Source organism: Alligator sinensis, unplaced genomic scaffold (genome assembly GCF_000455745.1).
Source record: "Alligator sinensis unplaced genomic scaffold, ASM45574v1 scaffold468_1, whole genome shotgun sequence".
Lineage (NCBI taxonomy): Eukaryota > Metazoa > Chordata > Crocodylia > Alligatoridae > Alligator > Alligator sinensis.
Window position 1 is genome coordinate 1968052 of NW_005842087.1, and position 15715 is coordinate 1983766.

Below are 15715 nucleotides of genomic sequence, written 5' to 3' on the forward strand. Positions count from 1 at the left end.
AGGCCTTAACAGAGGCAATATCAGTTAAACGTTCTGTGAAGTAATTGGAGCCATGTATGCAGACTTCCTTAGTGTAATGATGGCAGAGCTTAAAGCTGCATTTTGTATTTAGATTTGTGTGCCCACATTTCAGTGTCTTTTATTAATAAAATTAGACAAACTGTCAAAAATAAGAAAGGCTTCCTTCTTTCAAATCCTGTGTTCCAAATCACTGTTAGGACACTTGTACCAATCCTTAGATACTGTCTGCCCTGTTATAGCAGTAACTGATCTTACTATTCTGCTGCCCACATTCACGTTGTAGTATTGATCTGAAATGAGAGAAATGCACAGATAAGAACTTTAATTCCAGAAACCATAAATATTTAGGAACCAAACAGTTTTAATTCCTTTCCATTTGCAGTGTCATTTTTGGCATGATTATTATCACACAGCTGTAATGCTATTTTCCAACCAAAAAAATTGATTCTAGGGTTGACTTTTTTATTAAACTGGGTTTTGGAGTTCTTATGATTGCCTAGTCGTATAATTGAGAGAATCAGAGTTGGGAGTTAAGGAAAGACTCTTTTTTTCTTCTTTACAGCAATGACTCTATACAGTTTATTTTTTCTAATAAATTATTAAATCTTACAGCAGCTAAGGGTGATTTTAAAAATATCTATCTGTGCTTCTGAAGTATTAAGTCTTCAGTCTGTGAAATCTGTGCCAAGTTGCTTTAGCAACATACCTTTAGAGAAGACATAGTAGTCATAGCCATCTGGCTTCTGGTAATTCTGGATTGATAGAGCTGTGTAAACTGTTTTCGGAAATCCTCTCCAATAAGTAGGAAGTTTGACCTCATCATGTAATATTCCTGCAGACAAAAGAAAATCACTTTAAACTGGAGAGAATGTGTCCACTAAAAGTAAAATCTGCTTGTTGAAACAGCAGTAAATTACCAAAAAAAATTAATGCATTAAAGAAGTGGAATGGAAAAGAAAACCTTGCCTTTTGGAAACCACTAGCTGTAAAATAGAGAGGAACAGGACATTAAATAATAATGTATATAATAATAAATAACTGACCTGTTGAATATTTTTGGATTTTGATAGTTTGGTAAACAGTCTGTGTTCTTATTGCACGTTCAAAACGTCTCCTTATCACAAGTCTTGGTGTGTAAGCTGGGTACCTTATAGTAACACGTGTTTTTTTTTTGCACTTCTTGGCTGGTTCTTGTCTGTAGATGTAATGCTGCATGTTGCCACCTAAAGCAGAAGTTTGTTCCATTTGGGGGCAGGAGGAAAATATAGTTGGATAAAATATTAAGGCTGTTATTAATATCCTAGCAGTACATGACTTGGCATAAGAGCAGCTTTTAATCTATCTTTTAAATTAAAATATGTTCCAACTATTCTTGAAACATTCAACTGTGTTCACCCATTCACTGCCTATGTATCTTTTGAAGTATGATACTTGCAAGCATTAGCCTACTTGCGTCAGCACTTCTGGATGCAGCATTGGCTTCTGCCAGTGGTCTCGTTACTCGGACCATCCATGATAGTAAGCATTGTTCCCCCTGCATTATAATTTGAAGGCTTTCTGGGTGCATCATTCCCATCTCTCAACAAAATCACATGAGAAAGGGCTGCAGTAAAGTAACTTATTTGCCTAGCAGTTTTATGTGAGTAAGTCCTTCAGTGTTCCTGAGGATAATGAAATGGCTTCAATTTATTGTAAATCCTATACTTCACAAGGTAAGAAACAATGATTCATAAACTAGTGTATATGTAGCTGTGGGTTAACTGGATTCTTTTTTTAAGCCTTCCCTAGCCCTATTAACACATGACTGAAGTTTTCAGCATGTTGCATTTTTAACTTTTTTAAATCTATCGCTTATCTATCCTGAAAAGTATTTAAGCATCCATGAGTACTTGGATGCAAACATTTCTGAAGCCTTAAGTTTCCTTTTGATATCACCTGGTATGTTATATACTGCTGTCATTATTTGTATGTGTATTGAATGGTGAGACAATTCTCCCTTAAAAATCTAACTGTATTTCTTTTCTAAGAGAAATAAACTAAGTACTGCTAAAATTTGAAAGCGCTCTAACCATGAAACTTACCTTTTTTGATAAAATATACAGACTCTGGCCTGTTGTTATACCTTGCTACTGGGAGAGCTGCAATTATTTTTCCATTTAGTCCTGCAAATCCTTTTGCAATTTGCTTGGGATACCCTTTATCCATTACATCATTGGTGAAGCGCCAGTATTGTGAACCCTGAAGATTTAAACCGAAAATGAGTTTTTATTTCACAGAAAAAGGAAGGATGTTTGCAACTAATTGAACTTCAGTGTAGGCTAGACGGGTAACAATAAACTATAATTATTATCGTTATAAACAGCCAGGAAGATTACTCCCGTCTCCATCAAAAACAGAAAAAAAAATCATAGCTTATGAAAGAATACTCTGCAGAGTGTAGGCCTAAGTATAATAGTTTTGTTTTGGTAGACAGAATTCATTTTAAGAGCTAGAATTTCTAGACCTCATAAAATGTTACTCTTACCGCTTCTTTTAAAGACTACATACTTTTAGCTTAGTATAACAGATTGAAAATCACTGCTATATTATTCTCTCTAGTAATATTTATATAATGGTCCTTCAGGGTGATTTCATGTTCTATGCTGTGCAAAGACATGGGAAGGAGGGGGAGACAATTGGTATCCTGAGGGGGTATTATTGAAAAGTGGCGGTTAATTGAGCCATGTAAATGACATTTGTGGTGGGGGCAGGGGAGAGAGGCAGACAGGTCATTAATTTTTCTGCTCTTCTGTTCATATCCTCGCTACCTGACTGCTTTGATTCAGGAAGTAGGATACTGGGAGATCCAGCAGTGACTACTTCCCTTCAGTTATATCATGATATAGCCTGGCAGAAGTCAAACAATGGTAAACTTTTCAAGTTTACTAAGGGCTTAGACAAATTAATGGAGGATGGGTCCATTTGAAATCTACTGAAACAGGGATGTAGCCTTTAACGTATCTTTAAATCAATGATAGCGAATGTTAAGCAGGGTATGACGGGATTGATTACACTAGACATGCCCCGTAAATATACTCAGGCTGTAAAGGATCTACTACGTGCACTGTTGACAGGCCTTTTGATGTGCCATTCTAGAACATGGGCTGAAGCTCAACAAGAAGAGCTTATAAGCCCCCGCTGATGAGGGGGGCTACTGGGCACACCAGTGATGGGTTGGGACAACAAAAAGATAAAATGGACAAGAGTAAAAGTCATTGGTTCAAAGCAAGTGTGGCAGGGGGGGGGGACCCTGATAGGATATTGGGCTAGATGGACCATTTGCCTGACCCAGTGAGACACTTGAGTTCTTATGATCCTTTGGCTTTTTCTATGGCAAATTTAGGAACAAGTTCATTTCAAATCTACATTTTAAAAGTAATGTTTGTTTTAATTCTGTCATGTACCTTATGCCCTCCTTTTGCTCTGGATATCAGGAGCACAAGAAAGGAAGAAAGGGAAGGAAAGAATAGAGCAAGGAAATTCAAAACCAGGAAGAGAAAAGCATTTGGCAGTTTCCTAAATGTCAGAATAAAACAAAGCTTTTCATGTTGAAATTTTCTGCTGGAGTCCATGTGTTTTTTAGAATGTTTCATATGAAGTTTTCCTGTAAAATGCTTGGTTTTCCAATCAGCCCATCCTCTGCCTGGCCACGTCCGGATGAGCGCAGCTGTGCAGTATGTGGCACTGCAGACACATCCACAGCACCACATACTGCACGTTTGGGTCTCTGTACTGCAAGGAAGCAGTGTGGGGGTGGGGGGTTTGACCCATGGATACCCAGGGGTCAACCCCCCCCCCAAAAAAAAAAAAAACCCCACAGAAAAATAAAAAGTGGAGCGGTGCACGTGGAGGCAGTGCACACTGCTCAAAAACGGACCCTAGCTGGCCAGAGCCATATTCTGGCTGCTGGTCAGACTCTGCGCAACAGGATCTCTGCTGCAGCTCCAGAAGGATCCCAGAAACCCCAGGTAAGGCTGCTGGGCCTAGCCCAGTGCCACCCCTACTTCACCCAAGGTAACTTGCTGCATGCTAGAGGGCTGCAAGTAACAGATAACCAGGAACAGGCTTCCGCTTCCCACTTCCATTATTTGCTCATATGTGACTATAAATGGAAGCCTTACAGCAGCTGTGATTGTTCTGCCTGTTTCACTGAACAATAGAGACTGTTCTGCCTGTTTCAAATTATTTCCCTAAATGCACAGTATGGCAGTAAGGAAGGATATCATGTTAAAGTATGGTGGGGGCAGTAGTTTTATAGCCTACACAGTGCTGTATTTTGAATCTATGGTGTTCTCATTCCAATAACTAAATTATAAGAAGGTGTTTTAGTGCACATGAATCCACCTTGTCAGTTCTGAAAACATAAGCACTCTATTCATAAAGCATAAAGAACACAGATTTCACTCTTGCTGCCCATCATGCCATACCAATGTCCTCCTCAATTCTTCTATGAGTTAATTCAGTCTGTACATCCATTCAGTCCTTAGCTTCTCTCCAGAGACTGTTAACAAAAATATTAGTTTGGGCAAACTGGAATTTAAGTGTGTTGGCTGCTAACTAGCCTAATGCGGCTTTCCTATTCCTGAGCCATTCAATCCTATGTTATTTTCCCATTTTGAGAAAAATTAGATCCCCTACCTTTAAGAAGAAAGTTTTGCTGTCGCAGTTGCATCTGGAGAAGACTGTATCAATGGGGGATGGAATACCCCACACTTCACTGATTTTACGAGGGGAAACTGTTGGCGGGCTATCGGGATTCAGCAGCCAGTAGTAGTGACCTGCAAAAAATAAGAAGCAACAAAGCTCTGGAAAACCTTGCTAACATATACCACTTGCCCCTGTTGACGCATTTTATATTAAAAAAGAAAGGCATATTATAGAAAATGTCATAATTAAAAATTCCAGACATGAAGGACTAATGAGCCACCTTGCCTTTGAAATGGCAGCACAACCTCTGCAGCTATTCAGTCCTTCAGTGCCTTAGAGACAAAGGGAATGGAAGATATTCAGCATTTTGCAGGATCAGGCCTGTCCTGCAACTAGCTCGCATGTAGTTCCTGTAGACTAGTGACTAGCAATCTTTTTTAGGTTCTCAATACCCCTACATAACTCCTATGAATTTAGTAGCATCCCAATTTAGTAACTAATTTATTTATTACAGTACTTAACTCTTGAGAGGGCAAGAGGTGTGAGCACTTAGCTCCTTGTGGACCAGGGACATTTATGGTCATGGAGGAGCCTGTACTGACCTCCTGGCACAGAAGGGGAGGAAGGAGGAAGACTGAGCACTTAGTTCCATGAGCTTACCTTCTTGCACTGCAGTCAGGCAGAGATGACCCTGTACTTACCTCCTTACATAGGGGCTGTGATGGAAAGAGTAAGTACTTATCTCCTGGCACCCTGTGGCACCCTCAAAGGGAGCATGCAACACCCCAGTTGAGAATTACTACTGTAGATAGCAACAGCTGAGACATTAGCAGTTTGCAAGCAAGGGATAGAAATGACCTCCAACAAGTTGCCAAATTACAGGTGCCTAACAGGAGCATTATGTGTACAATGCTGGGCCAGAAAAAACAAAATATGTCATATCTGGGAATTAATTTAAACAAGGCTTTGAGCTCAAAAAATGTGCTGTTCAGGGAAAGGGAACAGATTGCATCTACAAGGCTAGTGCAGAAACAAACCCAGTTAGCTTTCAGCAAGAGGAGCTCAGCTAGCCCAAAGCAACCAGTTTCAAGGTAAGGGATTCATCCTGAGCTAGCTGGCCCCAAACACTTCCGTTACAAAAGGTATCAAGTTCAGAAAAGACCCTGGCTCCCTTGCTCCACTCTCCCACACTTACCAAGTCACAGGCTAAAACCAGCTGTAAGAGCGGGATACTCTGAGAGCATGGCCTGCCTGACAGCAACATTTGCCAAGCCTTGCAAAGTCAAAGAAAGGTCCAGGTTTGAATAACTCTGGGTACATCTACACATTAATTAATGTGCTGTAATTATGGTGCATTATGTTTAGTACTTGTAATTACATGTACTACCTTAATGCACCATAATAGGCGCTACCGTGCATTAGCATCAGTGCACACTTTTTTGGTGACGATAATGCACAATAAACTAACTCCAGGGTTCGAATTACACTACGATTCTTGGGAGGAGGGGGGTCTGCTGCTGTGGCAGCCAAAAAGCAGGAGTAGTTGTCATCACCGCCACTCCCTCCCCCCAATCCTTTGTATTTTGTACCGACTCATTCTACTGCACGGTTTTGCCCACTGCGCTGAGCAGTAGAATTAGTCTACTGGGCTGGAAGCGTCTCGTGTACACATACCCTCTATGTCTTAGCTCTGCCCCAAAAGCTAATATGCCTCCTCACAATTTGATGTCTGCACAGAGGTAAATGGTCAGTATAATGAGCAAACAAACAAGAAAGGGTTCTGGGGTGAGGTAGGCCTAGTCTGGGGAAATTGGGAACACCCAGGTCAGATCTCCAAAGGTATTTAAGTGTTTATTTCTAGTGATTTTAACAGGAGTGAAGTGTCTGAATACCTTTTCAGGATTTGGACCTAAGTTCCCAGCCAGTGGACAGACCTTTGCCAGCATTGTGTAGCCACTGAATTGCCGTGGCCTGTAAGGGGACTTGGCGGCTGTCAGTAATTACTGTGGTCTGTCTGTGGGCTCCTGGTTGTTTATTAAATGAGACATGATTATTAGGTGAGCCAAAATGCCTGAGTATTTATTCTTGAGGCATTATTCATTTGCATATTTGTTACCTTTCATTTCCTAGCCTTTTTGGAGTATTCTTAGTTCCTACCTATGCTCCTTCTTTTAATTTTACCCTTTTCTTAAAATCAGTAGGGCCTCAATTTATGTCAAGTTTAATAACTGTAAGTATCCTTGGAGTCATTGAGGCGGCATGCTAGTTTATGCAGCTGCTTGTTGGAGCAGTGTTAACATATTAAAGAAGTGAGCAGTGATGGGAGTAGGCAGATTATTCCTGGAGGCAAAAAAGTTGGGGTTGCTAAGAGTGAGGACATGAATTATGGATCTGGAGAAAGAAAGTTCCATAGTTTCTTTCTAACCTTTACTGTACCTACGAAAACAGACCTTAATAATGTGTCATTGTTCCCAGAGTTATACATCACTATTTCATCCCCCTAATCAGTACAGGGATACTTAGCTATGTTTGTTTTGATACGCAGTTTTATGTTTTACGTTAAAGACATTATTGTAGCAGTTACACCTGGATAGTTTATTCTACAGTCATAAGTACTAGAGATTTTTTAAACAAAATCTTAAATTATGAAGCATTAGCAAGCAAGCAGTAATTTAGCAAGAATCTGCAATTATAAAAGCAACTGTTCATTTATTATATATTGGTAGCAGCTACATTAAAATAAACCTTAGGGGCATACATTTCTTGAGGTTCATCCAGTTACTTACTAAGTGAACCATGGAACATTTTACAATACTATTCCTCCTTGTGTTGGGTAGTTGCTGTGAGTGAGGTGCTTCCATAAAGGCAAATACTTTGTCAGATGCTCTGGCAAACTCATCTTGAAGTCACAGCTTCATAGATTCATAGATTTTAGGGTCGGAAGGGACCTATTAGATCACTGAGTCCAACCCCCTGTTCTCCTATGAACCAGGAAAAAGTCCTCAAAATATCACCAAACTTGCAAATTATTGATACTAGGAAGTAATCTTGGATGCACAGTAGGCTAAACATGCAGTATCTGAGCATTTGAAAATGCCAGAAAGTAACATTTCATTAAAAAAGTAAAGTCAAATAGTGAAAATACCCCAAATCTCACCTCGGAATACAGCTAATGTTCCATTTTGTAAAGCAACCATCCCATCTGCTGGCTTTTTGTTACACAAATTCTTCCCATCTGAATCATCTAGTATGAAATAATTTGCATAAAATGTTTATTATATCAAAATGTAAGACTAAAGAATAGAATGTAAAAATAAAGAATCTAATACTTGCCTTATGAATAATTACAACGTATTAATTCAAGGCGTGTTTTTCACAGATTTAACCTTGACATTTATGTACCCAAGAATACGTGTGATATGTTTATAGGAAACTCTGTAAGTTTTCTTCTATTTGTATTAGGAGTACCAGAATCTCAGGGGAAAAGCTACAAAGAATTGTAAATACACTGTAAAAAATAACCAATGATTAACTCGTCCTTAAGACTCATTTCATTTTCCATCCTTTTCCATCTCTAAGTGAAAAGTATTTAAAGGACAAGAAGAATCTTAATCAGCTCAAATAAGAGTTCTCCAGAAACATCTCATCTTTTTTACTCAATTTTTATACTTATCTGAACATCTTCATTTTGGCTGGAATTAGAAGCAGAAAAACTGCAGAAAAAGCTAGTCTGGCATTGTAAACCTGATCTGTCTCCTTGTTCAGTCATACAGATGAACAAATACAGGTTTAAGCACGTCGTTATCTTAGATAACCTGAGAGGCGGACTTTCCTCTGCTTTTAACCATCTCTTTTCATTTACAACAATTAAAGATATAAAAATATATCTGAATTCTCTATTCCCACATATGAACAAAGAGGGTACCACATAGTATTTTTCCTACCTTTTTTTTTTTTCCATTGTAAGAAGACTTTAGATACCATTCACATTAGCAACTGTTAGGGCTAGTTTAAGACTCTAGTTTTCTTTTTAATTCAGACAATGCAACTCTGATGATACCTAGTTATTGTGACATATTAGGAAAATCTGGACTTGAAAAACTAAGGAAAATAAAAAGGCTAAAATCTAACTACAGTACAATATGTACCAGAGATGGGTGCCACGTTGCAATATAAGGCTAAAAGAAAAGTAGAACCAAGGGGCTGCTTTGCCTTCTATTACATGTGAGACTATAAAATGTATATCATTTGGTTACATGAGTAAGGTTTGAAAGCCATTCAATGACTGGCTGAAATACTTTCATGTTACTTGGAAAACTCCTGTGATTCTTATTCTTTGAACCTGTTGTGCTTTGCCTGTTTCCTGTTACTTCAAGACTTTAATTCCAGTTATCTCTTCAGAAACATTTGACTCCCAAAATAGGGTCATGTTTTGTCTATTTCAGAAATTTAGACAGTAATGCCCCAGAAAATGTGCAATTATAAAGAAATAAACATACCTTTTTTAACCAGTGGCTTGTTTTTGTCATCCTTTGGGTTGGAGAGATTAAAGTTTGCATGTTTCATAGTACTTCTTTCAGGAGCTTTTGTTGAGTAAGATGTAAATGGTGTTTCGGTGGGGAAATGTTTAACTTCTCTTTCTTCATTCCTTATGAATCTGCTAGGCAATGTAGGGATATGATGTGCAGTCCTATCAGTTGTATAGGTTAAAGTTGTTACAGTATATTTTACTGAAGTGCTTGTGTTATCTGTTGGGCTTTTCTTGGTAGTTTCTCTATCTGAAACAAGATCAGTTTGGGGATTAGCTGTAACGCTGTGTGTTGTTTCTTGCTTTCGAGAGAGAGCAGGATTAGAGGTTGTGGTTCTTGTCATCTCTGATTTGGGGGTACTGCTTTCCAACTGTTTACTTGCATCACTGCCTTTAGGATTAGGTGGAAAAGAAGTTGTGAATAATGTTTCTGGGTTCTCCTTGAAATCATCTTCTTTTGGAGAGTGAGGATTTTGTGTGGGTCCCTCAAAAGGATCAGGGGTTTCTTTTGGGCTGCCTGTGTTTCTGTGAGGTAAAGTTCTGTCTGGAACAGGCGTTGGATCAAACGTATTACCTTTAGGTTCCTCCTGTTCAAGAATAATTGGACGTGTTGGTTTCTGCAGATTTTCAGTTGTAGGTGGTGGTGTGTTTTTCTTGGTGGTAGGATGTCTACTGTGCGTATGTGCAGAGTTTTGCGTGGTCTCTTTAGAAACAGGAGTTGCTACCATTCCTTTAGTAAAAGTTTCCTCAGTGGTTTTAGACTGAACTTTTGTATTGGATGGTTCTTTGAGCCGCGTCGTAGAAAAGTTTGTAGGCACAGTAACAGTAGCTTCTAGATGTGGCATCACAGAAAGGGGAGATGAGCTGGGTCCTTTCTTAGGGTTTGAGATGTTTCTTTTTTCGGTAACTATATATGGGCTGGATTTTTCAGTAGTTAGGAAAGGTGTTTTGGCCATGGTTCTACCTTCTTGTTCAACCAGTGGAGAAATAGTATTTCTCCTTGGGGAAGTAACTTTGTTTCTATCTTGTTGTGTAGGGAGAGGCCTTTTGTATTCTTCGATCAATTCAACTCCTGTTGTGCTTTCCACTGGAGCATCTGGTACTGTCTTTGCTTTTTCTCTTGAAGGAAAATGACTACCTGGTGTCTCTCCCGGGAAAATAGGGGAATCTGTAATTTGTATCATAGGCTTGTTAGTTCTTTGGTCAATGGTGGTTTTGGCGGTGGCTCTTACCAGTGGGATTTGAGTGACAGTGGGTTCATCTTGTATGGGTGAGGCTGAACTTCCCTGGGAGACTTTATCTGTGGTGGGTGTCTCTTCAGGGGTGGTACTGGTGGTTCTGTCATTATTTTCTGTAATTGCCTCTCTGTTATTAGGTGGTGTTTCTTTTTTATCTATTGGGGTTGTTTCTTTGATAACAGTAGTTGTCTGTCTTTTTTCAGTTGATGAAGACTCTCTTGTGGCAGCTTCTTTTTCTTTTTTTTTCACTGCAATTTTAACTTTGGTAACAGTGGTGATCTCTTTTTTACCATCTGTACTCCCCTCTTTATCAGTAGAAGGTGTTTCTCTTGTACCTGCTGTAGTTGTCTCTCTTGTATCAGCCACACTTGTCTCTCTGGCTGCAGTAGTAGTGTCCTTTTTATCTCCTGTAGTTGTCTCTTTGGACACTGTGGTAGACTCTCTTTTGCTCTCAGTTGTTGTTTCTTCAGCAATAGTGGTAGTCTCTTTACCTTCAGCAGTTAATTTTATAGCCACAGTTGTTGTTTCTTTAGCAGCACTAGGCATCTGTTTAGTGGTACTTAGAGTATCTTTCGCTGTTGTCATTATACTCTTTCTAGCTCCACTAGTTGTGTCTTTTTTATCTGTTGTTACTGGCAGTGTGTCTTTTTCATCTTTAATTGTTACAATCTCTTTGTTTGCAGTTGTTGTTTCTTTTTTAGTTGTTGTTAGAATATCTTTAGCTTTCGTTGTTGTGTCTGTCTTAGCAGGTCGTGGTGTTACAGTCTCTCCTGCTGCACGAATTGTGACTGTTGATAACACAACTGCAGGAGGTCTGTCCGGTTTATCTGTTGTTATCATGCTGATCTTTTTAGGCGCAACTACTGTAACTTTCTCATCTGCTATCTTTGGTGCATCTTTAACTACAGTGGTTGTGTCTTTTGTAGCTGATAATGTTGTAGGATCTTTTTCATCTGTTTTTGTTACAGTCCCTTTGTCCACAGCAGTTGTGACTGGTTTAATTGAGGTTTTCACAGTCTCTCTGGTTGCAGGAGGTGTGACTGGTGTAGTTGTAGTGATGTCTTTTTCATTTGTTGTCATTATAGTCTCTTTGCCCACTGTAGTTGTGTCTGTCTTAGCTGTTGTTATAGTTTCCTCAGCTGCAGGAGTTGTGACTAATTTAGTTGTGGTTTTTACAGTCTGTCTGGCTGCAGGAGTTGTGACTGGTTTAGCTGTAATCACATCTCTTTCATCAGGGGACGTTACAGTCTCTTTGCCCACTGTAGTTGTGTCTTTCTTAATTGTTGTTACTGTTTCCTCAGCTGCAGGAGTTGTGACTAATTTAGTTGTGGTTTTTACACTCTCTCTGGCTACAGGAGTTGAGACTGGTTTAGCTGTAATCACGTCTCTTTCATCAGGCGACATTACAGTCTCTTTGTCCACAGTAGTTATATCTTTTTTAGCTGTTGTTACAGTTTCTTCAGTTTCAGGGGCTATGTCTGGTTTAACTGTGGTTTTATATTTTTCATTTGTTGTTGTCATAATTTCTTTATCAATCGGAGTTGTTTCTTTTTTAGCGGTTGCTGCTTCTGTTGTGTCTTTTTCATCTGTGGCAGTGACAGTCACTTTACCCATTCTAGTTGCATCAGTTTTAGTGGCTCTTGTTACAGTGTCTCCCTCTGCACTGGTTGTATCTTTTTTATCTGTTGTAGCTACTGTCATGCTACTTGTAGGTGTTGTTTGTTTCTTTCCTGTAGTTACATCCCCCTTTCCCACAGTAGGTGTAGCTATTTTAGGTGGTAGTGTTTCAATTTTAATTGTTGACACAGGTTCTCTACCTACAGCTGTTGTGTCTTTTTTTGTTGTTGTTGTCTTTACAACTGCTGTAGTTGTATCTTTTATAGCTACAGGAGTCATATCTTTTTTATCTGCTGTGGTCTCTCTTTTAGCCGTTGTTGTTGCCTTTCCACCTGCTGTAGTTGTGTCCTTAGCAGCTACTGTTGCCACTCTAGGAGCAGTAGTTGTGACTCTTATCGCTGTTGTTTCTTCTCTACCTGCTGTTGTGGTAGCCTTCTTATCTGTTGCTACTACTATAGCAGGAGTTGTTAGCTCGTTAACTGTAGCTGTTGTTGCTTTGTTAGCTGCTGTTGTAGTGCTTGTCTTAGCTATTGTTGTTGGTTTTGTATCTGCAGTAGTTGTGTCTTGTTTACCTACAGTTGTTCCTTTATCTGCAGTAGTTGTCACTTTCAAAGCTGTAGTTCTGGTGTCTTTAATTGTAGTGGGTAATGTTGAGACCTTAGCCATACTTGGTGTACTAGGTGGTAGATTCGTTTTTGTAGTTAATGGTTTTGTAGTAGCCATTTTGAGGTGTGTGCTAGTTTTATCTGACTGAGAGGTAGGGGTCTGGCTAGTACGATCTTCTGACAAAGTTGCCACTGTTGTACCTTTATTTTCTAGTCTTGAAATATCTTCATCAGGTTCCTTTGTAATGGGAGAAGGCCTGATCTCCACATTGTCCAGTCCACTGCCAACCTCCTCATAAATTTCTCTTGGCCCATCAGTTTGACTTTTTTCCAGTTCTTGCTCTAAAGAAGAAGTATAAATTGAGTTTAAACACTGCTTTTTTTTAAATGTATACAGAAGTCTAATATTTGCTCTTTTTTATCTGACATTCAGTAACCCATAATTTTTTGTAAATATGGTAGAAAATAGTTGCAATTCCCTTTGAATAGAAGCAGTCTCTCTTTCATTCTCCTTTTTTGTAAGACCAGTCTATATTTAAAGTTGCATTACATTGGTTAAAACAATATTTAGTTAAATTGTCTGTGTGGACACTTACTTCAATTTACACCTTTTGTAAATTGAAGTAAGTGTCCACACAGACAATTTAACTAAATATATTGTTTTAATATAGTTTATATCATATCAAATATATATTATATCAAATATGTAGTTTATATCAAATTTAATTTAGTTTGTCAAGAGAAAAAACTGTTTAAACTAAATACAAACTAGATTTAAGTTAAATTACAACCATCCATGGAAGGCTTTACTGTGGTTTGATTAATTCAGTTTAAAGTAACACTTTTGGGTAAATCATTGCAACTTTAACTATAAACAGGCATAGATGATTTTACTGTGTGTATGGAGTAATGGGGAGTACTGTGAGAATCCAACCACAGGCCCCTTCAATTTTTGCCTATCCATTAATTGTACTAATAACCTGGAGTACTAATAAATAGCAAGTCTCTAAGACAGTTAAAGGTTAGATACTATTACCTCATCTAGCTGCTAACACAAACACAGATCACAATAGATACTGCTAGGTTGGAAAAGATGCCTACTAAGAAATCTCAGCTTTGACCGTACAAAGCTAATGATATATTTTCCTTGTAATAAAAATATTCAAAGATTCAAAAGGAATTTTGCCATTTCCCAGGACCTGGCAATTTTGAGAGTATTGCTGCATCAGCATCTCTATTCTGAATATACTTGTAAGAATAGCTCCATAATAATGTCTGTTGTGATGCTCTCAGGGGCATGACTCTGCTCAGTCAGTAAATGCTCCAAAGCCACTCCGAAGTGGCAAAGCCTCTTTCTCATTCTTCTTAAGAAGCTGGGTTCCAGTGTGTTGAGTTGTCCAGCTTTCCTCCCACAATTAGAAAGTTATCTAAGTGCTCCTAATATTTTTCAAATCTTAATATGCACAGGGCTGTGCAGAACAAAGGTGTAGCTCAGCTAGCTACAGTTCTGCTAGTCAAAGTTGCCATATTAGTTGCTTAAGTTGCCACATTAAATGGGAAAGAAGATGTTTTTCTTCTTAATATAAAAGGAGATGGTATTTCTGGTGGATACTGAGAACTAGAAAAGAAAAAACTATGATATTGGCAAAATGGGGACTTTTACTCTTTAGTAACTTTAGGATGGGATTATATTAATTGTGGTCCTCTTTCCGTGCAAACCTTTAAGAAATGGTTCTGCTCTGAAAACAACTCTGGAGGTGGTAATATGAAATTCTGTATCCCTTGTCCCTTCATGAGTTCTATATCAAATGCTCCCAGTTTACCAGTAAAAATACATTTTTTTAGCTGACTGCCAGCTCTGAAAACTCAGCCTGGCTCTGACAATGAAACTGGATTCTTACCATCTTGTGTACCACTGATAATAGGTTCTGCAAGTGTTTGATAGAGACTTGCACTGTGTTGTACTGTAATTAATTCTACGAGTCATTCCCATCACTGGCCTGCCATGTCATGCCATTCCAACATGAATTGCCAACAGCAACTCTCTCACCACATACTACTGTTCATGTGTAATAGGTCAGCTTTTCAGAACTTGTTAATCAAAACCGTATATATGACAGTTTAATCCAAATAGGTAACTATACATGCAGCTATAGAATGCATGCTTAAACATAGGACTTTTAGGTGTGATGGTATTATGTGTTCATGGGGTGCACCTGATGCCATCAGTGCTGAAAATCTCTGCCTCACTAAGATCCTGGGAGTTCAGGATCTGTGCACTCGGAGGAATGTCTTGCATGTTCCTCAAAGTGCACAGACCCTGGACCTGTACAGACTGTACTGACCTTAGTGGAGCAACACAGTGTTATGGTCAACACACTAAGCTTTAATCAGATTCTAAACTAAAAAAAAAGTAGGGGTCATGACAAAGTGTTGATAGTTTGTGACAAAGTCTTAAAACTTTTCAGTGGAGAAAGTTAAGCATGCATTGTGACAAGCATGGCTTTTATTGTTTAAAGTTCATTTCTACACTAAGCCATTTCACCACAATCCATACCATTTCTGGTATCCTTTACTTCTCTATCATTTTTTTTATTATTTTTCTTTTTGGGGATGTTTTCACTGGAATTTCTTGATGAAGCCTTAGTCTTCCGAATTGTTGAGGAGGAGGAGGAGGAAGACGATGAGGAAGAAGAATTCTGTTTCTCAGACTGTGAATGTTCTGCAGCCAAATAAAATAATTATTGAAAACCAGAAGTCATGCAAAATGTAGTTGTGCAAAATGCTAATGCACAGTCAGTTTACAACACAATTGCTTTTGAACATAAAGACTTGAAGTAGTTAATAAGAAAGAAACAGTAAAAATTTAAACTTTCTTGCCCCCCACCTTCTACTCCCCTCAAGCTAGCAGCAGATGGAAGCAGCAGTTAGTAGGAGATAGCCATCTTACCAGTTGTGACTTTATTGAGCAGATATATATCTATGTATATATTACCTAACCAGAAACTACATGGAACTAA

The 15715-nt window shown here is 38.7% G+C and overlaps 1 protein-coding gene across 3 annotated transcripts in view; it reads right to left on the reverse strand.

Annotated features, from left to right (window-relative positions):
• Positions 1 to 6: 6 nt before the first annotated feature.
• Positions 7 to 15715, reverse strand: part of PRG4 (proteoglycan 4) — a 34365-nt gene continuing 18656 nt past the window's right edge. For 2 of the 3 annotated variants that reach the window (XM_006023881.2, XM_025204514.1), the window contains 8 exons: positions 15253 to 15417; positions 9207 to 13037; positions 7865 to 7951; positions 4699 to 4838; positions 2103 to 2259; positions 1065 to 1244; positions 728 to 853; positions 7 to 311 (listed from right to left, as the gene is read on the reverse strand). In XM_006023881.2, the coding sequence (XP_006023943.2) occupies positions 190 to 311; positions 728 to 853; positions 1065 to 1244; positions 2103 to 2259; positions 4699 to 4838; positions 7865 to 7951; positions 9207 to 13037; positions 15253 to 15417 (4808 nt within the window). In that variant the 3' untranslated portion in view covers positions 7 to 189. The remainder of the gene's footprint in view (positions 312 to 727; positions 854 to 1064; positions 1245 to 2102; positions 2260 to 4698; positions 4839 to 7864; positions 7952 to 9206; positions 13038 to 15252; positions 15418 to 15715) is intronic. The other variant, XM_025204515.1, reaches the window with a different exon arrangement.